Below are 23,789 nucleotides of genomic sequence, written 5' to 3' on the forward strand. Positions count from 1 at the left end.
TCAGGATCAACGGCCATCTTGGCCGGGGATTCAGGCTTGGCGGCCATCTTGGCCGGGAACTCAGGAACGGCGGCCATCTTGGCCAGGGACTCAGGCTTGGCGGCCATCTTGGCCGGGAACTCAGGAACGGCGGCCATCTTGACCGGGAACTCAGGCTTGGCGGCCATCTTGGCCGGGAACTCAGGAACGGCAGCCGTCTTGCATGCAGACTCTGGCGTGACAGCCATCTTGCTTACAGACTCATGCGTGGCAGCCATCTTGCTTGCAGACTTTAGCGTGGCAGCCATCTTGCTTGCAGACTCTGACATGGCAGCCATCTTGCTTGCAGACTCTGACATGGCAGCCATCTTGCTTGCAGACTCTGGCGTGGCAGCCATCTTGCTTACAGACTCTGGCGTGGCTGCCATTTTGTGAGCTGACGTTGACGTGGCGGCCATTTTGTGAGCTGACGTTGACGTGGCGGCCATTTTGTGAGCTGACGCAGCTGCCTGAGGTACTAGGCTGAGGAACAACGTGGGGCTTAGGAGGACTTGGGGACACGTTGGAGGCAAGGAGGGGGTGAGGTCGCTGGAGTGATATGGGAAGGGTTCTGGCTTTTGGTGAGATGGGGTGATTGCAGGCTTCCAGATGGGAGGAGGATTACTATCCTCCACCATGACTTGGAATGAGGAACCACACAAATCGAGAACGAAATTTACAAAATCTGCTACGGGACGGTAGCAATCATTTGGAGTAATCAACTGGAACAAATAATCATCTTTGAGTCCCATCTGGAAGCATGCGTTGATCATTTTATCACTCCATCTCACCAGATGGTAAATACTCAGAAACTCCTCCACATATTCTTCCAGCGAACGCTCACCTTGCTGGAGGTTCCATAGTTTGTCCTCAGCCCAGGTCATATTTCTTTGTCTTGGTCCGTCGTTCTGTCACAGTTAGGGCGGGTTGAGGAGTAGAGATGGAGAACCGGAGTAAAATGAAAACTGTAAAGTTTATTAAACAAAATACTGAAAATGATACAAACAAACAAAAACCAGGAGCATAAACCGAGGAAATGTAACGTTAACGACGGACACTGGGGTGTGAACTGACAATGACTAAATACACAGAAACGGGGGCATGGTAACAAACAAGCTAACAAGGCTAACGAGGGGGAAGTACAAATAAGGGCAAGACTAAACCAACTGAACATGAACCAAAAGGGGGAGACAAGGACTAAACCAATATGACTAGAAACAGAAGGGGAGAAAACACTGGGAGAACAGAACAGAACAAGACAAAATACTGACAATATGTACAAATAGTTACAAATTATTCAAACAAAACGTTTTAAGCTTTCAAATAATTTAAAGCTTGTGTCGCATTGTTTATTGTAAGGTGTAAAAATAAGATATATATATATTTTTCAACAAAATTATGGCTTTCTTCTGTTCAACCTAACTCGTTTCACAGAAATATTTATTTCATAGCTATTAATCTGCACCCCGCATGTTTTATTTTGCGGTATGGTTTATAATCTGAGTATCTGCGGTACCCAGACAGCGCAAAGAAGAACAGATCAGTGTTCAGTCAAGTGTAAATGCACAGAAGTCATAACTTTTCTTTTAGACATTATGCTCAGTTTTGGACAAGCGATGGTAAGTGCAGATATTGTAATGCAAATCTACTGAAGGTACCGAGAGTGGAAAATTTAATTTTTACTGTACTGTATATTGTAGCCACAGGAACATTTCATTTCGCCAGGATTTAAGTTATTATAAGTGTGCACAGCCTTGATGCTTAAGTAAAATGTTATTAGCTAGAAAAAAAAATTAAAGTCGGTGTTTCACAGTGTTCAGCCATCCACCGATTAAATTAATTGTACACCCCCCACCTTTCGTTTTTTATAGAAATGTTATAAAGAAATAATTTTATAGAAATAACATCAATGTAGTTATACAATACAATCATCCGCTTCATACAACACGAGCAACAGTGCAAGAGACGAGTGATTCAGCAGATGATTGACACGACGATTAACATAGACAGACAGACAGACAGACAGACAGACAGACAGACAGACAGACAGACAGACAGACAGACAGACGGTAGGTGGATGGACGGACGGACGGACGGACGGACGGACGGACGGTAGGTAGGTAGGTAGGTAGGTAGGTAGGTAGGTAGGTAGGTAGGTAGTTAGGTAGGTAGGTAGGTAGGTAGGTAGGTAGGTAGATAGATAGATAGATAGATAGATAGATAGATAGATAGATAGATAGATAGATAGACAGACAGACAGACAGACAGACAGACAGACAGACAGACAGACAGACAGATAGATAGATAGATAGATAGATAGATAGATAGATAGATAGATAGATAGATAGATAGATAGATAGACAGATAGACAGACAGATAGACAGACAGATAGATAGATAGATAGATAGATAGATAGACAGATAGATAGACAGACAGACAGACAGACAGACAGACAGACGGTAGGTAGGTAGATAGGTAGATAGGTAGATAGATAGATAGATAGATAGATAGATAGATAGATAGATAGATAGATAGATAGATAGATAGATAGATAGACAGACAGACAGACAGACAGACAGACAGACAGACACAGACAGACAGACAGATAGAAGGCTCTATACAGTGTTATCTGGTGAGCACATTATTGGCTTCTTCCATTAAATTTGCTTGTCAAGTAAGATTTTTTTTTAATGTACTAAGTTGGTGATCCAGTGTAAATATATAATACAGTATAAAATGACAGTTTTTTTTGTTTTGTTTAAACATTTTTTTTTTTTTTTTTTTTTTTTTACATTTTTTAAACTCTAATATTTTATTTCCCAGGGCCCACCCAGCAATTAAGTGTCATTAATTATCTGTGCACATTTAACTTAAATTTCAGCAAAATAAAACATTCCTGTGGCTATAGCGGTATATGTATATTACCTACAGGCACCTATATTTTCTTCTTATTTAACACCCTTCAGAAGGCCTTTATTAACCTCCAAGTCGTGTGGAGTACTTTTTTTATGACGGATGGACTTTTGAATGATGGGCTTCAAAATCTCGACCATCATTCACTGCCATTATAAAGCTTGGAAGAGCCAGGACAATTTTTTTAATATAAGTCCAATTGTATTCACCTGAAAGTCATGTACACCTGGATGGCTTGAGGCTGAGTAAATCATGGGGTAATTTTCATTTCTGGGTGAACTATCCCTTTAATAGTGATTGTCGTTAATGTTATCATCAACGCATTTTAATAAATTATAATACTTAAAACTACTATAGTGTAGACATACAGCATATATCTAAAAAGAAGCACTAACTGCTGTTAAACCAACACAATGAATTACCTGAATTAAACTGTTAATGGATTAAGCTTTTATTGATGTCCACACAATTCTTTCAGAGTGCAAGTCCTTGATAATCACATATTTCACAGGCACATCCTCAGATGTACTTAGAAACTACTGTCAAGTACATATCCACAGTAGTTAACACTGTGTAATCTTCTTTATTAAATGTAATCTAAGCAAACAGTAAAAGAATACGGCGTGACAAGTAAAATACACCCACTCACATACTGCCTGGTCCTTCTAAACACTTCCTAGTTTAACAGAGCCAGACTTTTGACTACCGGTGTAAAGTCTGGTCCACTTCACAGCTTATTCTAGCCAAGAACCACCCACTAAAAATGAGAGCAAACCATCTGACAGTTATAACAGGCAAATAATCAGAGCTGGTTTATTTTCACATGACATTTAGAGGAAGGCAAATCTGAAACTGATTAAAATCACAATAATAGACTGGCAAGCAAAAGCGGTTGATGATGGCACAGCAGTCTTTGTGAATGTCTGTACAGACACTGCCAAAAAAATAACAGGAAATGTACAGTATAGTGCAAAAGCATAGATAAATAGATTGAATAGATTATTTGCTAATAAATTTCCACTAATTAAAGGGGTCCTATTATGCTCCTTTACAAAGTCTTTATTTTGTTTTTGGGGTGTACTTGAACATGCTGTCATGCTTAGTTGTTCGAAAAACGCATTATTTTTCACATAATTTACATTATTATAATAGCTTTCTCTCCAGGCTGGCACAAACGGCTCGATTAGTTCCGGGTTCCACCTTCCGAAAAACCAAATGTTTTGTGATTGGCCAGAAGTCCCACTGCGTTGCGATTGGCAAACAGCGTAGACTGCGTTCCGCCCTGCTGCGCCCCTTCCCAAAGCAGAAAACTAGATTAAAGTGATTCCTACATTTTAAATATGGATTTTTTTTTTTTTTTTACAAAAACACATCTGATCGCTAAAGGAGGCTTTTACAGACTGCCCCGGACCCATATGAGGCACTTTTTTTGTTATGGATCGACTTATTTTGGACTGATGGAACACTTGCCCGTGCCGTTCAATCTATGCTGTTGTATGAGAGCCAGAATTGATTTAATATACCTTACACCTTATTTCAGTCATTATTTCTCACCATCATGACGTTCCTTTGTAAGACTATCCTTCATCTTCAAAACACAAATGAAGATATTCTTAATGAAACCTGACCATTGAAAGTCCAAAACTTCGACACACTTTAAACTTTAAAAAGTTCATTAAGAGAGCATAAAAGCAATCTATAAAAGTCAACATTTAAAGTGGATCAAAACCTTTCATCAGAGTTGTCTTAAATCCAAAACAATACCCATTCTTCAATTGTTGACTACTGTATATAAATCAAGCCATTCAATTCAAGTCTTCTAAAGAGACATAATCACGTCATACAACAAACTGATTTAAAAGGATAGTTTACCAAAAATGAAAATTCTGTCATTAGTTACTTACCCTCATGTCATTCCAAGCCTGAAGATCCTTCGTTCATCTTTGGAACGCTAATAAAGAAATTTTTGATGAAATCCAAGAGCTTTCTGACCCTGCATAGACAGTAACGTAATTAACAACATAATCCATGTGACATCAGTGGTTTAACCGTAATGTTATGAAGCTATGAGAATACCTTTTGTGTGCAAAGAAAACAAAAACAACGTCTTTATTCAACAATTTCTTCTCTTCTGTGTCAGTCTTCAGTGTGTCTTTACGAGAGTACCACGACACATACTTAAGTCATTATTTTTGTTTTCTTTGCACACATAAAGTATTCTTGTATGGTTGAACTACTGATGTCACATGGACTATTTTCTTTACTACCTTTCTGGGCCTTGAACATGGTAGCTGTGTTGCTGTCTATGCAGGGTCAGAAAACTCTCTGATTTAATCAAAAATTACTTTAATTTGTGTTCCGAAGATGAATTTTACAGGTTCGATATGACATGAGGGTGAGTAATTAATGACAGAATTTTCATTTGTGGGTGAACTATCCCATTAATAAGACCATAGACCATTGCAAATACATAGAGCACATCGAATATGGTAAACAAAACCTCAGCCATAATTCCTTAATGCAGTTTATTTGTGTTTTTCGAAGCTGAACTGAAGTCTTATGGGATTAGAACAACTTGAGAATGACTAAATGACGACAATTTTCATTTTTGGTTAAACTATTCCCTTGAAGGGCTCACTGAAAAACTACAGGGAATAAAAAACACTGAATCAGTCCACATTTCAATGATCTGGCTGTTGAATTCTCAGACTGTTCCACCACGTACTGAATGATGACTGGTCTTCACAGTCCTCTAGTGCTCCATGTTTTTTCCACTAACTCATGTGTCTTTCTGTTTTTTTGTTTTTTTTTTTCTATTCAGCTGCAGGCTGTTCTCACTCATGCCAAAACACTGGGTCCACCACCAGCTTCCTGTCTCCTGACTGCTCTTCATTGTCAGCGGAGAAGTATTCAGTGAATGCCTGCAGGTGGCATGCGCAGGTGTTGTATTGGTACATCTATTGTGTAGAAATTGAACAGGAACTGAGACAGGACAATTCCCTGCAGTGCCTCAATATTACCTGACTGTAAGGTGGTGCAGAATCGCCCACCAGGGGTGATTCCCACACTTCTCCAGCCTCACAGGGTGCTGAAGAGGTAGAGGGACTGACGGGGGTTTCACATGAAGGTGTAAAGACTTTTTGATAGCACAATAGAGCTAACAATAAAAAGAAAGAGCTGCTTTTCAAAATGCAACTTGTTACCCTGTCCCTGATCTCTCACATTATCAGATTATGGGTCTGTTGGTAGGCACTGATGGCCTTCATTCTGCACCAGGTGATCTGAGGTGAGCCAACATCAGAAGGCATAAAGATAATGCAGCAGGATCAAGCACGTTCAATCTAAAGATTTATTTTCTGTCTCTGTTAAAAAGAGTGGCTAAGCAGCCCATCCATCAAAAATAAATCTCGTCACTCCATATCATTCTCAAGAGAACAGATGGAGAAAGAAACTGAGGGAAGATAAAAGTCCCCTGACAGTCCTTGGGATACTTCCTTCATAAGTCCTAAGGTTTGACAGCACTCCCAAAGTACTTGGGTTTTTCACTCTTCACTGCATTTGTTTAATTGAAGTGAATGGCTTGAAACGGTGCTTATCTAGTTTGAGCTCTAAATGTATTCCACAGCGAGGGAAAATCGTCGAACACATAGTTCCGAATACAGCTTTGTAGAAATTGAAGACATGAACATATATTTCACTTTTGATCACTAAAACCACCAATAGGTTAACAAGTATCATACTGAAATATTTGAAACTGTTTCAAGACACATTTTCCGCCACAGAGACATGTACTCTTAAAAATAAAGGCTCCAAAGTAGTGTTTTGCAGGGATGCCATAGAAGAACCATTTTTGGTTCCCCAAAGAACCTTTCAGTGAACGGTTCTTAAAAGAACCCAAAAATCTAAAGAAACTTTTTCCACTATAAAGAAACTTTTCTGCATTTTAAAGGTTCCATGGATGTTCTTCATGGAACCATCAAAGCCAATAAAGAACCTTTATTTTTAAGAGTGTGTAGAGAAGAATTTATACACTGACAGAAACCATTCTGCAATCAGGCAGCAGAAGGTAATTCTCAATCCGTCTCTCTGACAACTAAACTTTGATTGGCTCTTTTCACCTACAGCCTGAACTTGAAAGGACTTGAGTTGATAGGTCATTTTACTAGACAAGTCCCTATTCATTGAGTCCCTCACTTTCTCTCTTAAAGGCCACAGACATTGCTTTGCATTCTGAGAAATGTTGGATAGTCCCAAAAAAAAACAGCTGTCCATCAGTGATCATTCTGCAGTTACTGTCTGACCTCGTTCTATAATAAGGACAATCCAGTCACCTCAATATTACAATACTACCATAACCATTCCTCATTCAAGCTTTCACTATTTTCACGTCTTAATAAGAAGCTCTTTCTTGCTTTCACCAGCACAGGCAAGATGTCAACTTACTGGTTTCATTTCAGGACATAATTAAAACTTAAGATCAGACTTTCCAAAACAAAATAATAAATAAATAATGTAAATAAATAAACCTTTACATTAACTTGACATTTACTTTACAACATTTATATATATGTATTGCACAATTTGTCGGTTTGATAAAACACACACGTCCCCAGAAAACAAATCCTAACACAAGATCATTTATAGCCATGAAATGAAAGACAGTTCCACTCTGTAAAGCTCTCTGTGGGGAGCAGAGTGACAGCTTGGAAGAGACTTTATCTGTGAGCTCTTTTTACAGTTTTAATGAGAAGCATTTATTTTAAATGGTGATAGTGCAAAATGTTTTCTTAACGACTCACCGTTGATGCAGGCTTCATACGACTCGCATACCTCATCTTCAAACAAACAACCTGTTGAAAAAAAATCAACATCATTGGAATGGAAAGCCACTGAAATGGGTGAGGGAATTGATAAAAGTGGTTGTACAACTCATCAAGTTTCTGCTAATCAATATCTGGAATGCAACCTGAGGAGGCAAAAAATTAGCCATGTAGGACAGACTTCTAATCAGTGGGACTTCTATTTTGAGAAGTAAACAGGTTTTGAAACATCCTTATTTATGATAAGCATGCTTTTAGCACTTGCACTTTTAGCACATGCAACAGCTATCCTATACAGTGTGTAATAATTTGAGCTGCTTCTAAAACGCACTCTGTAGTTTCTATTTACTTATTGGTTAATATTAAATTTGAGCTGCTTCTAAAACGCACTCTGTAGTTTCTATTTAGTTATTGGTTAATATTAAATTTGAGCTGCTTCTAAAACGCACTCTGTAGTTTCTATTTACTTATTGGTTAATATTAAATTTGAGCTGCTTCTAAAACGCACTCTGTAGTTTCTATTTAGTTATTGGTTAATATTAAATTTGAACTGCTTCTAAAACGCACTCTGTAGTTTCTATTTACTTATTGGTTAATATTAAATTTGAACTGCTTCTAAAACGCACTTTGAGCTGCTTCTAAAACGCACTCTGTAGTTTCTATTTACTTATTGGTTAATATTAAATTTGAGCTGCTTCTAAAACGCACTCTGTAGTTTCTATTCACTTATTCGTTAATATTAATTTTGAGCTGCTTCTTAAAGTACTCTGTTGTTCTATTTAATTATTCGTTTGTTTTATTTACATCTATTCACTGTTAGAAAAGGAGTGTTCTTCTGTTATTTGTCCGGCGATTGTTTTTGCTTTAAATTCTAGTTTTTATTGCAATCATTAAAATTGATAACTGAGCGTACGGCCAAGGGAAGCTTTTGTTTTTGTCATATCGTTCCCTTCTGGAGCTATTACAAGTGCGAAGCTGTTGCTTTTTGAGTTTCGATTGAGCCATTTTGCGTGCGGGCGAGACATTCGCGGCTCACTGAGCCTAGGAGGCGTCCCTAGCTTTTATCATTGAAGCACTGTTTGGTTGTCTATTTAACTGCGTCAGAACAGCTGACGCTGAAGCGTCAGCGGAAGCGTTCAGCCTCCTCGCGTGAAGACCGACGAGAGTAAAGACTTGCGACTTTTCCTGCGCGACTTCACCGAGCAACGACACCGACAACGCACTTAAGTACTCCTCTCCTTTATTTCACTCTTCTTTCTGTCCTCCTCTATCATGTGTTTCCAACTCATTCCGGTGGTCTCTTCACACCGCTCTAATATCACACGCACACGTCGACGCAATATTTCTAACCTGCGTCCTATCGACACTTCTTCCACTGAACCTTTCTCTTTCACGGTTGGACTCTGGAACTGTCAATCAGCTGTCAACAAATCTGACTTCATTTCAGCATTTTCTGTGCAATCTGGTTTGAGCATTCTAGGCTTGACTGAGACCTGGATTCGTCCAGAAGACTCTGCAACCCCAGCTGCTCTTTCTAATAACTTTTCCTTCTCTCACACCCCTCGTCAGACTGGAAGGGGTGGGGGGACGGGACTTCTTATTTCTAACAACTGGAAATACTCAACCCATTCTCCTCTATGCAATTATAGTTCATTTGAATCTCATACAATCACTGTAACATCTCCTATCGAACTCCACATTGTGGTAATCTACCGCCCTCCTACTCAACTTGGCATCTTCTTAGAAGAGCTGGATGGGCTGCTGTCCTCGTTTCCAGAGGATGGCAGCCCACTTCTAGTCTTTGGGGACCTCAACATTCACCTTGACAAACCCTATGCTGCTGACTTCAATTCACTTCTAGCTTCATTTGATCTACAACGTGTTATCACTACATGCACTCATAAATCTGGCAACCAACTTGATCTCATTTACATGCGAAATTGTATTTCAGACAATATTGTGGTCAAACCCCTACACATCTCTGACCACTTCTTCATTACATTTGACCTACATCTTGCTATTTGTGCACTCCCAACCCCTCTACCTGTTACTTTTAGAAGAAACCTACGCTCTCTCTCACACTCCCATCTTTCTTCTTTAGTATCCTCCTCCCTTCCCTCTCCTACTCACTTCTCATCCCTGGACACTAATGCAGCAACTGACACCTTATGCTCCACTCTTACCTCCTGTCTAGATGCTATATGCCCTCTCTCCTCCAGGCCAGCACGATCTGCTCCGACAACCCCTTGGTTATCCGATGTTCTTCGTGAGCATCGTTCCAAACTTAGGACAGCTGAGAGAAAATGGCACAAATCTAAGGATCCATCCGACCTCAGTATGTATCGGTCTATGCTCTCATCTTTCGCTACCCAAGTACATACAGCCAAATCTTCATACTTCCACAACAGGATCAACAATTCCCCGGACGCACGCAACCTTTTCAAAACATTTAATACACTGCTTTGTCCCCCTCCACCACCTCCCACAACTTCTATAACAGCTGATGATTTCGCCACATTTTTTACAGACAAAACTACATCGATCAATAATAAGTTCTCAGCTCCACACATACAGGAACTAAAATTGACCACAATCATGGCTGGAACCCCCCACTTCTCCTTCTGTCCTTGCTCGGAGGCAGAAGTAACCAAACTTTTCCTCTCCAGCCATCCGACGACATGTCCTTTAGATCCTATCCCCTCACACCTTCTCCAAGCAATCTCCCCTACAATCCTACCGGCGCTCACACACATCATCAACACATCTCTTCTCACAGGCACTTTTCCCACTACATTTAAGCAGGCCCGGGTAACCCCACTGCTCAAAAAACCTACACTTAACTCCTCACTCATAGACAACTACAGACCTGTCTCCCTCCTTCCATTCATAGCAAAAACACTGGAACGGGCTGTTTTCAACCAGCTATCCTTATTCCTCTCACAGAACAATCTACTGGACTCTAACCAATCAGGGTTCAGAAGCGGCCATTCAACTGAGACTGCGCTACTGTCTGTCACTGAAGCCTTGCGGACGGCAAAAGCTGAGTCCAAATCATCGGTACTCATCTTGCTGGACCTATCTGCAGCTTTTGACACTGTGAATCACCAGATCCTCCTGTCCACCCTCTCAATGCTGGGTATTACAGGGACTTCACTTCGCTGGTTCAAATCCTACCTCTCTGGTAGGTCTTTCAGAGTGGCCTGGGGAGGCGAGGTATCCAAAACTCATCAACTGGTCACTGGGGTTCCTCAGGGTTCAGTTCTTGGACCTCTCCTCTTCTCCATATACACTACATCTCTGGGCCCCATCATACAGGCACATGGCTTCTCCTACCATTGCTATGCTGATGACACACAGCTCTATCTTTCTTTCAAACCAGACGATCCATCGGTAGCTGCACGGATCTCAGGTTGCCTAGCGGATATCTCTGCATGGATGAAGGAACACCATCTACAGCTCAATCTAGCAAAGACGGAACTCCTTATCTTTCCTGCCACTCCATCTCTACAGCATGACTTCTCCATCCAGTTAGGTTCATCAACAATTACCCCATCGACTTCAGCCAGAAATCTGGGTGTTATCTTTGACAACCAACTGACTTTTAAAGACCACATAGCTAAGACCGCTCGATCTTGCAGGTTTGCATTGTACAACATCAGAAAGATCAGGCCCTTCCTAACAGAGCATGCTACACAACTCCTCGTCCAGGCCCTGGTCATTTCCAGGCTGGACTACTGCAATGCTCTTTTAGCTGGTCTTCCAGCATGTACAATCAAGCCTCTACAAATGATTCAGAATGCAGCAGCACGACTGGTCTTCAACGAGCCCAAAAAGGCCCATGTTACACCTCTCTTCATATCCCTGCACTGGCTACCGGTTACAGCACGCATCAAATTCAAGACACTGATGCTGGCCTATAGGACAGCCACCGGATCATCACCTGCCTACCTCCATTCACTACTACACATCTACACTCCTTCCAGAAGACTGAGATCCTCTAGTGAAAGACGCCTCATTGTACCACCACAGAGAGGTATCAAATCACTGTCCAGAACATTCTCGTTCAACGTTCCTGCCTGGTGGAATGATCTTCCCACCCCTATCCGGAATGCAGACTCCTTAACAGCTTTCAAACGACTGCTGAAAACCCATCTTTTTCGACACTATCTGACTCAATAAAAAAAAAAAAAAAAAAAAAAAAATCCTCCCTTCTAGCCTGTTTTTCCTCTCTTTCTTGATCTTCTCCTTCTAGCCTGCACTCTTCTAACAACGCCTGATATATGGTATTTTTGAACACTTCCTATGTTGATCTGCCTCCTTAGGATGAATCACTTGTTGTATTCCCAATTGTAAGTCGCTTTGGATAAAAGCGTCGGCTAAATGAATAAATGTAAATGTAAATGTAAATGTAATGCTTTTCCAATTCAATCCAGCTCATTCTTCAATGTGGAAGTAAGCTTTTGGGTGAGACTTACCATTCATTAGCCGCTATAGAGGGTTTGCACGATCGTTGTTATGATTTGGTCAGTTATCGGGATGTATGGCGATAATGCCAATACTCGGATGTAAACAACAGCTTAATACGTTGTTCTGCTAATTAATGCTGTCTAAATCACGGAAAAAACATGTGGAAGCTGCTAAATCATATAAAGAAGGATTTGTAAGCAGGAAATGGCGCAATATTTTGACTAACTAAAGTTATTAGGTGGTAAAGATACCTACGACCTAATATTTAACCTACCTGACTGGAAATGATAAGAACAAACACGAATGTTGTCAAGATTCTTCAAGATTCTTCCTGAAATCCTGGTAAAGTTTGGCCAACACCTTTTGTTCCTCAGACAGTTTTTGCACTCTTCTCCTTGATTTGTTATAACTTTTAGCAGTCTATAGTACTCCAAATGTTTTTCCCGGTCCGACAGATTAGTACAGCCCAAAACCTGAAAATAATTGACCATTTTTGGCAGCAATAATCAGCAAAATATGCGAGTTCCTTTTGGTTCAGCGCATTGTTTACGTTTAGTGCCGCCAAAATGGACGATTGACTAAGCATCATGAAAACATACTATAGGGAAATAGAAGAATAGCAACGTGCAATAAATGGTAAACTGTTTTCACTACAAACCAGTGTGTTCATAATTAAGATAATACATCAAAATAATATGGTAAGATATGCACTATCAAGCAGCAAAATGACCATTTTGTACATCTAAAAATATCTTAAGACCTGAAACCAGACCTATTACATTTACAAATGGCCGTGCTCGGTCTTACAGGAAAAAATAGTGGGGATAAACAAGCTAGTATTAAGTAACTTACATTTTAGGATCAATATTGCCAGCATATTTTTCCTTCACCGATGAAAAATCCACCGTTTCGCTTCTCTGGGAAACACACAGAGACAGTTGTAGCTTTCCCAAATGAATCAAAAGGCCAACCGAACGAATCGGTTGAGAAAATGAGATGACTCACTTGTTTTGTTCCTAAATGATTCACTTTTGATGACTGAATCGGTTGTGCAAATGTTTTAACGACTGACTCATATTTATATCGTTCCTCAATCAACCAATGTTTTTAAAAGAATCGGTTGAAGGACTGAATCATTGTCTAAGTTGACAGCCACTTGTCGCCACCTGTTGGTGGAGAAAATCCTGTTGTAGAGTGAAAAAATCCCTGTGCTGATGAACAGTATCTTTTTTGCTGTTAAATGTACATTTAAATTATCATGCCGTCTTTTTAATAACAATGTGGTATTTATTTACATACTCAGCTAAAAAAGGTTTCTACAATGGATCAATAGGCAAAGGGGAAGAACAAGGCACAGGACATTTATAAAAGAAGGGAAAAATAGTGAGTGGAGTGAGATATATAAAAATGTGACCATTGACCACAAAACCAGTCTTAAGTAGCACAGGTATATACAGTTGTGGTCAAAAGTTTTGAGAATGACACAAATATTAGTTTTCACAAAGTTTGCTGCTAAACTGCTTTTAGATCTTTGTTTCAGTTGTTTGTGTGATGTACTGAAATATAATTATAAGCACTTCATATGTTTCAAAGGCTTTTATCGACAATTAAATGACATTTATGCAAAGAGTCAGTATTTGCAGTGTTGGCCCTTCTTTTTCAGGACCTCGACTGGACATGCTCTCAATCAACTTCTGGGCCAAATCCTGACTGATAGCAACCCATTCTTTCATAATCACTTCTTGGAGTTTGTCAGAATTAGTGGGTTTTTGTTTGTCCACCCGCCTCTTGAGGATTGACCACAAGTTCTCAATGGGATTAAGATCTGGGGAGTTTCCAGGCCATGGACCCAAAATTTCAACGTTTTGGTCCCCGAGCCACTTAGTTATCACTTTTGCCTTATGGCACGGTGCTCCATTGTGCTGGAAAATGCATTGTTCTTCACCAAACTGTTGTTGGATTGTTGGAAGAAGTTGCTGTTGGAGGGTGTTTTGGTACCATTCTTTATTCATGGCTGTGTTTTTGGGCAAAATTGTGAGTGAGCCCACTCCCTTGGATGAGAAGCAACCCCAACATGAATGGTCTCAGGATGCTTTACTGTTGGCATGACACAGGACTGATGGTAGCGCTCACATTTTCTTCTCCGGACAAGCCTTTTTCCAGATGCCCCAAACATTCGGAAAGAGGCTTCATCGGAGAATATGACTTTGCCCCAGTCCTCAGCAGTCCATTCGCCATACTTTTTGCAGAAGATCAATCTGTCCCTGATGTTTTTTTGGAGAGAAGTGGCTTCTTTGCTGCCCTTCTTGACACCAGGCCATCTTCCAAAAGTCTTGGCCTCACTGTGTGTGCAGATGCGCTCACACCTGCCTGCTGCCATTCCTGAGCAAGCTCTGTACTGGTGGCACTCCGATCCCGCAGCTGAATCCTCTTTAGGAGACGATCCTGGCGCTTGCTGGACTTTCTTGGACGCCCTGAAGCCTTGCAGTGGAAAGTTTTTTTCGGGATTAAGTTCATTTTCATGGCAAAGAAGGACTATGCAATTCATCTGATCACTCTTCATAACATTCTGGAGTATATGCAAATTGCTATTATAAAAACTTAAGCAGCAACTTTTCCAATTTCCAATATTTATGTAATTCTCAAAACTTTTGGCCACGACTGTACATCAATGGAAAGTTTATTTATTCAGCTTTCAGATGATGTATAAATCTTACTTATAGAAAATTGACACTTATGACTAGGTCCAGGGTCACAGATAATAACAAATGGATAAAATGCTGGCAAAAGAGGAAGAAAGGTCTAATGCTGCAGCATGTGATTTACCGAATTCATGGGATTCACAGTCTTTTATGATTCAGTGTGATTTCATTCATTGACTTATGAAGTCATTCATCACTAAGTACCACCTTACTCTCAGTCAATCATCCCTGGAATACAAAAGAAAGAAACAGACAGGTCTCCCTGTTCACCAATGATACGGCAAATGCATAAAGAAAATGACAAAAGTTCATGTAATTATTGCGGACATCGGCTCTAGAGAGATGAGGCAGGATTAGATGTGAACACACAGACTGCTGAAGCTGAACCGACCAGAACACAAACTGTGACACAAAACAGTTTGCTGTCTCCATGGAGACGGGACTGAAAGGGAGCTCTTAGGTGACAAGAGGAAAGATTACAGAGCTTTGTACACGTGCCAATGTGTGTGTGTCTGTGTGTGCATGGCCAAGGGACTCTTTAGCAGCTGTCCTTTGATAAAGCACAAGGGAAAGACAAATGTCCCTGAAAGGAAGAGAGAGAGAGCTGCCTTTCCCTTTTTCATTACCACATACATTACGTCGTTCATAGTGGAGAAATGTTTCATTTTTTTCCTCCTTTCTCAAGCCTCTGAGATCACTTTATAACCCACACATTTCCTTTATTATGTCTTTCTCTGTCCCTGCCTGTATGCTTTCACAGCTGTCATTACCAGAAAAATAATAATCCATAAAGGATCCGAAAAGAATCAACAAACTAGAGCAAAATAAAGTCTGCAAAACATCTCAGAAAATCTTACCAAAAGTTATGAGCCATGAGTGCAAATACTGGCATGCTGAATCAGAAAGCCGGCTGTAATAAATGGCCTGTCAATGGCGGAGGGAGGGTCAAGTGAAGATTCAGTCTCTATTAAACATGAAGACAGTCCCGCAATAAACTCTGCTCTACACACTGTTTAAAGCTCTGTAATTACTCCTGGGCACTCAAGTCTTATCAAACCACTCTGCCTCTTTTATTAGAACTTGTCAGAATTCTCATCAGCATTCCATATTAATTACCCCCGTTCCTCACTCCGACGTCTGTCTGGATAAAACGCGTTCTGCCTGCTACTAGCTCCTAAATCAGGTCGACAAAACCATTTGTTATCTCCGAAGAGTGTCTGCGCACCCTGGCTGGCCTGTGCTTGTTAGCTCCTGAGGTTGATTAAAAGGAAACATAATTAAAGAGTAATAGCTGAAGTCTATTTTCTTCACCGTTGGGAAGACAAGAGGCTTCCGTGGCCCAGCGCGCTGAAGAGAATCACTTCAGCGATAGATTACCTCAGTTCAATCTAAATAAAACACTTTTGAGATTGTTGGTCAGTGTCAGTGACAATACTGCATAACGAGAACTACAATATGGAAAAGGATAATTGTTTTTGTGGATTTTATTAGAATATCAACCCAGAGAAGACGATGAAGTTAAAATATAATTAAAGCTTCTGTTAAAAAAATCCAAATCCAAAAAATATTTTGAAATAAATCAAACTGATGATTGCAACAAAAGAATATGGTATTGATTAAAGGGTTAGTTCACCAAACAATGAAAATTCTGTCGTTAATTACTCACCCTCATGTCGTTCCAAACCCGTAAAACTTTTGTTCATAATCAAAACACAAATTAAGATTTTTTTAAATGAAATCCAAGAGCTTTCTGACCCTGCATAGACAGCAATAGACTACCTTTTTGGGATTTGAATGTTGTAGTTGTGTTGCGTTGTCTATGCAGGGTCAAAAAGCTCTCGGATTTAATCAAAAAAAATCTTCATTTGTGTTCTGAAGATGAATGAAGGTCTTACGGGTTTTGAACGACATGAGGGTGAAATATCCCTTTAAGAATTTAGTAGCACCCAGTTGGTCTGTCACTCACAACAACATACTTTCAGACATAACTTTTGCCGTGTCGCGCCGCATCCAGTGTAGACAGCATAATAAGTTCTATTGTATTTTGTCGCGTCGCGTCGCGCCGAGCCCCTCACGTCCGGTGTAGACACGGTGTTACAGTACATCTTTTACTAAATATTTGGCTAATCGCCATTAGTAAATTTTTGCGATACATAATTACTTCGCAAAATATCTCTCATGAAGCATAAACATAATTAACAGAAAGAAAAAAAAATTACTGTGTAGGACTGGTCACTTGCCATTGGAAGCTCCTTGTAGCAGCCTAGGTTCCTGCTGGATCCTGCAGTTTAGCTGGTAACCTCGACTCAGGGGGGAGAGGGAGGGGATACACGTTCTATAGTATTTTGAAAGTGATTGCAGTACCAGTTTAGGCCACAGTCCTACATACGGTTCCTTTAATAAATTCAAAGCACTATAATTTCCTTATTCATTTGATACAACTATTAATATATAGAAAATAATATTATTTTGTCATATTCGTGATTCCTGAATTTATATATGAAAACTGCGTTTTGAAGTTCATTCGTTATGTTTGTATAAGAAAATTCGTTAACCTAGCCTATTAAGTTGATTTAATATTCTTGATCATTTTTAGAAGAAGTTTAAAAAAAAGGAATTAGCTTGTAGTCTATATATATTTAAGGCTATAGGTTAATCTTTTTCTTAACTTCTATTAGGCTACACTGTAGATCGAAATAAAATAATTCTTGTTCATATTTAACATCGGAGAATCACTGAAAATGAAACTATTTAAATCTGTATAAAGGAAAGACAAAATAAATCACAAGAACAATCTGTATTTTTCTTGTAATCAAGAACATTTCTTTTGACAAAATTAATTAATGCCGAATGATGTTTGACAGTGAACGCATCTCCACCGCAGCCGCATATAATCGCTGCTGTCAGTCGCAAATATTAAACATGCGTGTCAGGAAGCGGGTTGGGTACAATATTTTCTCTTTTTTTTTTTGCGGTCTGAGTTGTGGGCGGGTTAGTTGAAAACGTCGGTCGGGTTCGGGTTGTTTGTACATTGACCCGCGCATCACTGATTTGCACTCCAAATAAACATGAGGCTACTTGCAGTTGAATTGCAAAGCAACTTTTTTCTATTTTGCTCTGTACAGAGAATAGTAATACTGAAGTTTTAAAGCCTATAACTTTATATGCTACCAGAAATAACAGTAAAGCAAAAAAAAAAAATGTCTTTAATTAGATTTAGGCATGCAAATTTTTTTTATATTGTGCCACCCTAACATTTTTACTGGTCTCTTTCGGCCACCCTATGAAAAAAATCCTGGAGGCGCCACTGCTCTTCACCCCTCCCACAGCAAGACGCTTTGACTGAAGCCTACAGGCTGACATCTTTATGAAGAAATCATTTTAACCCTCCCACCACTCACACAGTGCCTCATTTCCCCAGAGGTTCAGTCTGTGAGGATGAACAACAACAGCAGTGTATGCAAAGCCCCATTCTATGGTGATTAAAGCAAACCTGCGCTCATCGCAGAACTGCATACTGAGCGATGATGGCATGAATTAGTGTTTTATTCAGGCTGGGAGATTTATACACACTTAAATTTCTGCCTTTTTATGGATATCCAACATCTTTTATGGTGAAAAAAGAGTTTAGGTGCTGAGAATGCTTGCACTCCATACTAATTCGACCATCTTAACTACATGTGGTGTGAAAATGGATTTTGGTGAGGTTAAAAATAACCAGTGCCAAGTGACCTGGATTCTGAATTATTAATTCACTATGATCCATAGAGGGTAGGAGACTCTGTTCACTTATGATTGGACTTGTTTAATCATTTTTGGCCTGGTATTATTGTAGACCATTTTAATAAGGATGTAAATGAATTAACTGCTACATAATTACACATTTTATGATTTTCAGCATATTTACAATATCTGTTAATGGGTTGCACTATAGGAATAATTATGACATTCAACAACCAACAGCCTTAATTACAATGATCAAAAAGCTATATCATAAATATAGAACCTTGTATCCCACTATGTCTATAAATATATGTTCCTCATACAATTTTATTGTAAATAAATAAATAAAAATGATTGTATTACTTAATAAAAGTCTACCTAATGGGCATATTTGTGTGATAGCTAAAATAATGAGACTTTATCCTAAACATATATGATTAAAACATATATGTGACCCTGGACCACAAAACCAGTCATAAGGTTAAATTTGACAAAACTGAGATTTATACATCATATGAAAGCTCAATAAATAAGCTTTCTATTGATGTATGGTTTGTTAGGATAGGACAATATTTGACTGAGATACATCTATTTGAAATCAGAAATCTGAGGATGCAAAAAAATCAAAAAGACTGAGAAAATCACCTTTAAAGTTGTACAAATTAGGTTCTTAACAATGCATATTACTAATCAAAAATTACATTTTGATATGTTTACAGTAGGAATTTTACAAAAAATCTTCATGGAACATGAACTTTACTTAATTTCCTAATGATTTTTGGCATAAAAGAAAAATCAAAAATTTTGACCCATGCAATGTATTTTTGGCTATTGCTACAAATATACCCCAGCGACTTAAGACTGGTTTTGTGGTCCAGGGTCACATATAATGACTTACTCTATTATTTTTACATTCTTTAAGTGCATAAAGTCATTCTTAACTTACGAACTTCAGACAAGCAGTGGTCATGGATGGTGACAACACATAAAAAGTTTATGGATCCTTTGGAATTATATGGATTTATTTTTTAACCAAAGGCATTTTAAAGTAACTCTTTGTGTTTTGTCCAAAGTACAGCAAAACAGAAAAAATGTGAAATATTTTAACTATTTAAAGTAACTGTTTTCTCTTTGAATATACTTAAAAATGTAATTTACTCCTGTGATATCAAAGCAGAATTTTTAGCATCATTACTGCAGTCACATGATCCTGCAGAAATCATTCTAATATTCTGATTTACTGCCCAAAAAGCATTTATTATTTTTATTAAGTTTAAAAAAGCTGAGCAGATGAATAGAATGTTCAGAAGAAAATCATTTATATGAAATAGAAATCTTTTGTAACATTGTAAATGTTTTTATCATCACTTTTGATCAATTTAAAGAATCCTTGCTCAACAAAAATATTAATTTCTATTAATTTAATTTAAAAGTATTAATTTCTATAATTTCTTTCTTTCTTTATGCTGACTCCAAGCTAAAGTAAATTATACTGAATCCAAGGTATAGTGTATAATGTTACATTCATTAAATAATCCTGAGAAAATGTACGTAACTGTTTTAAATATTAATAATAATAATAATTATTATTATTATTATTATAAATGTTTCTTGAACAGCAAAGCAGCATATTGGAATGATTTCTGAAGGATCATGCGACACTGAAGACTGGAGTAATGATGCTAATAAAATTTAGCTTTGATGACAGGAATAAATTACATTTTTAAATATATTCAAACAGAAATAGTACAAATAGTACAAATATTTCAAAATTTTACTGTCTTGCTGTAATTTGTATCAAATAAATGCAGGCTTTTTTTACACTTAAAATCTTACTGTTCAAAAACTTTTGACTGGTAGTGTAGATAGCCAATATAATTCATAAACTCCTTCTCAGGAATGTTATATTGCTATAAATGTGCTAATAATTCTTGTATAGTTCAGGAAAGTGTCTAGATGTATTATTCCATCAACAAGCACAGAAACCGACCTGTCATCTTTCAGGGTCACTTCATCCTAAGGATGCATTTCAAATTCGGCCGATAAATTTACCTGACCTCTAGCACCCTCATCTTCACTATTCCCCAGGCCACTGCCCCGATTATCAGACACTCGTCTCTTCAAACCCTTTCAGACATGGACTCTGGATCTGGATTACACTGCACTGTAATGTTTATTACATACACACATTTCTAAAATAACTCTACAAGTAATTGCATTGGGGATAGATTTTTATATTGCAAACTGCAGTGTTTTTATAGGCCTCAAGTGTTTTCTTATGGTTGTAAGAAATGTGTTCTAATTGCATTTATTCCATTGAAATGGTCTTGGGTATGGTTTATCTTAATTGATTCTTAACTGTAATGAGTTTTGTAGCAGCTCTATGACTCCTTTTTTCAATATTAGTAGAGTATGAAAAAAAAACATTTTGAAAAAGGCACACTAAGGTCAGCTTCTTTAAAAAAAAAAAGATGCAAAAATTGTATTTTCATTTTCAATGAGGCAGTACTCTTTAAAGGGACACCTGTGTACCTTAGTTACACCTAAATGGTTCATAGTAGTATCATTAGAGTGCATGAAAGTAGTAGTATCATTAGAGTGCATAAGAGGTGCTTTATCGTGAATACAGCTGGTGACCATTTAGAATCTTATGGAACCCCGTTTCTGCCACTGAATAAAAAATAAAAAAGGTAATTGGGAATTTTAATCTCACATATCTAACTTTTTTCTCGCAATTGCAAGTTTAGATCTTGCAGTTCTGACTTTTTTTCTCACAGCTGTGTGATACAAACATGCAATTCTGACTTTTTTTTAGAATTGAGAGATATTTATTCAGAATTATGTGTTATTAAGTCAGAATTGTGAGATATAAACTCCCAATTCTAAGAAATAAAGTCAGAATTGATGATATAAACTGGCAATTGTGAGAACAAAAGTCAGAATTGCGAGATATAAAAAATCACAATTGCGAGTTTACATGTCGCAGTTCTGACTTTTTTCTCAAATTTTGTAATTCAAACTTGCAATTCTGCCTTTTTTTTCTCAGAATTGTGAGATATTAATTTGCAAATGTAAGTTATTAAGTTAATTGTGAGATATAAACTGGCAAATCTGACTTTTTCTCTCAGAATGACGACTTTATAGCTTGCAACTTTGACTTTTTTTGCGAGAAATAAAATCACAATTGACTTTATTACTCCAATTGCGAAATATAAACTCACGAGAGAAAAGAAGTCAAAATTGCAACTTGCATTTGCAAAAATAAAATTGCAATTCTGACCTAATTACTCCTAATTGCAAAGTTTATATCTCGCAATTCTGAGAAAAAAAAAGTCAGAATTGTGAGATACAAACCTGCATTTACAAGAAAAAAAATTTAAGTTCTGATCATATTACTCCCAATTGCGAGTTTATATCTCATAATTCTGAGGGAAAAAAAAGTAAAAAATGTGAGATATAAACTCACGCAAGAAAAAAAGGTCAGAATTGCAAAATACAAACTTGCATTCGCAAGAAAAAAAATTTAAGTTCTGATCATATTACTCCCAATTGCAAGTTTCTATCTCACAATTCTGATAAAAAACGTAAAACATTCGAGATATAAACTCGCAAGAGAAAAAAGTAAATTCTGACTTTATATCTCATAATTCTGGGGAAAAAAAGTCAGAATTGCGGGAAAAACAGTCATAATTGTGAGATTTAAACTTGTGCAAGAAAAAAAGTCAGAATTGGGAGATATAAACTTAAATTTTGCGACAAAAAAATGTGCAGTTCTGATTTTATTGCTCAGAAATTGCAAGTTTATATCTCACAATATTGGGAAAAAAGGCAGAATTGCGAGAAAAAACAGAATTGTGAGATATAAACTTGCAAGAGAAAAAAAGTCAGAATTGTGAGATACAAACTCGCATTTGCGAGAAAAAAATGTGCAATTCTGACTTTATGGCCCGGTTTCACAGACAGGGCTTAGCCTAAACCAGGATTTTAATTAAGACATTTAGGTAATTTTTATAAACGTGCCTTAGAAAAAAACATTACTGGTGTGCATCTTGAGACAAAACAAAGGCATTTATATATTTGAAGATCAGTCTGTGCAAGTTTCTTTTAGTTGAAACAGCTCAGACTTACATTTTAGTCTAGGACTAGGCTTAAGCCATGTCTGTGAAACCAGGTGTATATCTCACAATTCTAAGACAAAAGTCAGAATTTTGAGTTTGTATCGCACAATTCTGACTCAGAAGTAGCAATAAATTATTATTTTTTAATTCAAATTCTATTCATAAAATCAAGCACTGGAACTAACCATTTTCTAAAATACTAATAATATGTTTATATTACTATTGATTGCATTACTACTAAAGGTACACATATGCATCCTTTAGGGGTATATAAGGTATAAAGATGTCCTTTAAGAGTGCTACCCTAGTAACAAGCTGCTGTACCCTCAATTTTGGCACATTTTGCAAAGTATATGAAGTAGAGTATATAAAGATCTCCATTTCACTGGAGGAATGATATGTTATAGTTTGGGTGTGTACCAAGCATATGAGACATATAATTAAAAGACACTATCTCTTCTCTTTTAATTACCATCAATCGTGACATATGTCAAGGACACGACTCTCTCTTCCTTCAACCTTATGTTGGCTTGTTTTCAGATTTACACTGTCCCTTGCTATACCTTGCTAAATGGGCTTTTGGCAGGTAACGCAAAGAGGCAAATCAAGAAACGAGAGGAAAAGCGAGAGGAAGGGGCTGTAGAGAGAGAGAGAAGGGGGAAATGGGAGACTGGAATGGAAAAGAAGCGGTGTTGTTTTCAGCCACACAGACAGGGTACATGACCCGAGTGTAAATTAATAGCGCATCTTGAACAGGAGAGTTTTGTGCTCACTGAGTCTCATTAAAAAGCCACCTCATTCAAGGTGAAGGCAAAAAACTTTTAATAACACTTTTAATAAACCATCCATGTTTGTTCTCTCAAGAAAGGAAAAAAAGAAATCAGTTCACCTGCACAAAAAAAAAGATGGAGCATGATGGTATATCTATGCTGATCATAACATAATAATTGTTTTATTTAATAACGTTTATTGATTCTTAATTACTTTTCTTACTAAAAGGTTTGCTATGAGCTGTTCAAGATAACATT

General features: G+C 37.9%; 1 protein-coding gene across 1 annotated transcript in view; it reads right to left on the reverse strand.

Annotated features, from left to right (window-relative positions):
- ptprn2 (protein tyrosine phosphatase receptor type N2) overlaps positions 1–7,864 on the reverse strand; it is a 222,296-nt gene extending 214,432 nt beyond the window's left edge. The window contains exons 1-2 of the mRNA XM_073836598.1: positions 7,858–7,864; positions 7,731–7,781 (exon numbers count right to left, since the gene is read on the reverse strand). Coding sequence (XP_073692699.1) covers positions 7,731–7,781; positions 7,858–7,864 — 58 coding nt within the window. The remainder of the gene's footprint in view (positions 1–7,730; positions 7,782–7,857) is intronic.
- Between the last annotated feature and the right edge of the window lie 15,925 nt (positions 7,865–23,789).

The sequence above is a fragment of the Garra rufa genome, chromosome 3 (genome assembly GCF_049309525.1).
Source record: "Garra rufa chromosome 3, GarRuf1.0, whole genome shotgun sequence".
NCBI lineage: Eukaryota > Metazoa > Chordata > Actinopteri > Cypriniformes > Cyprinidae > Garra > Garra rufa.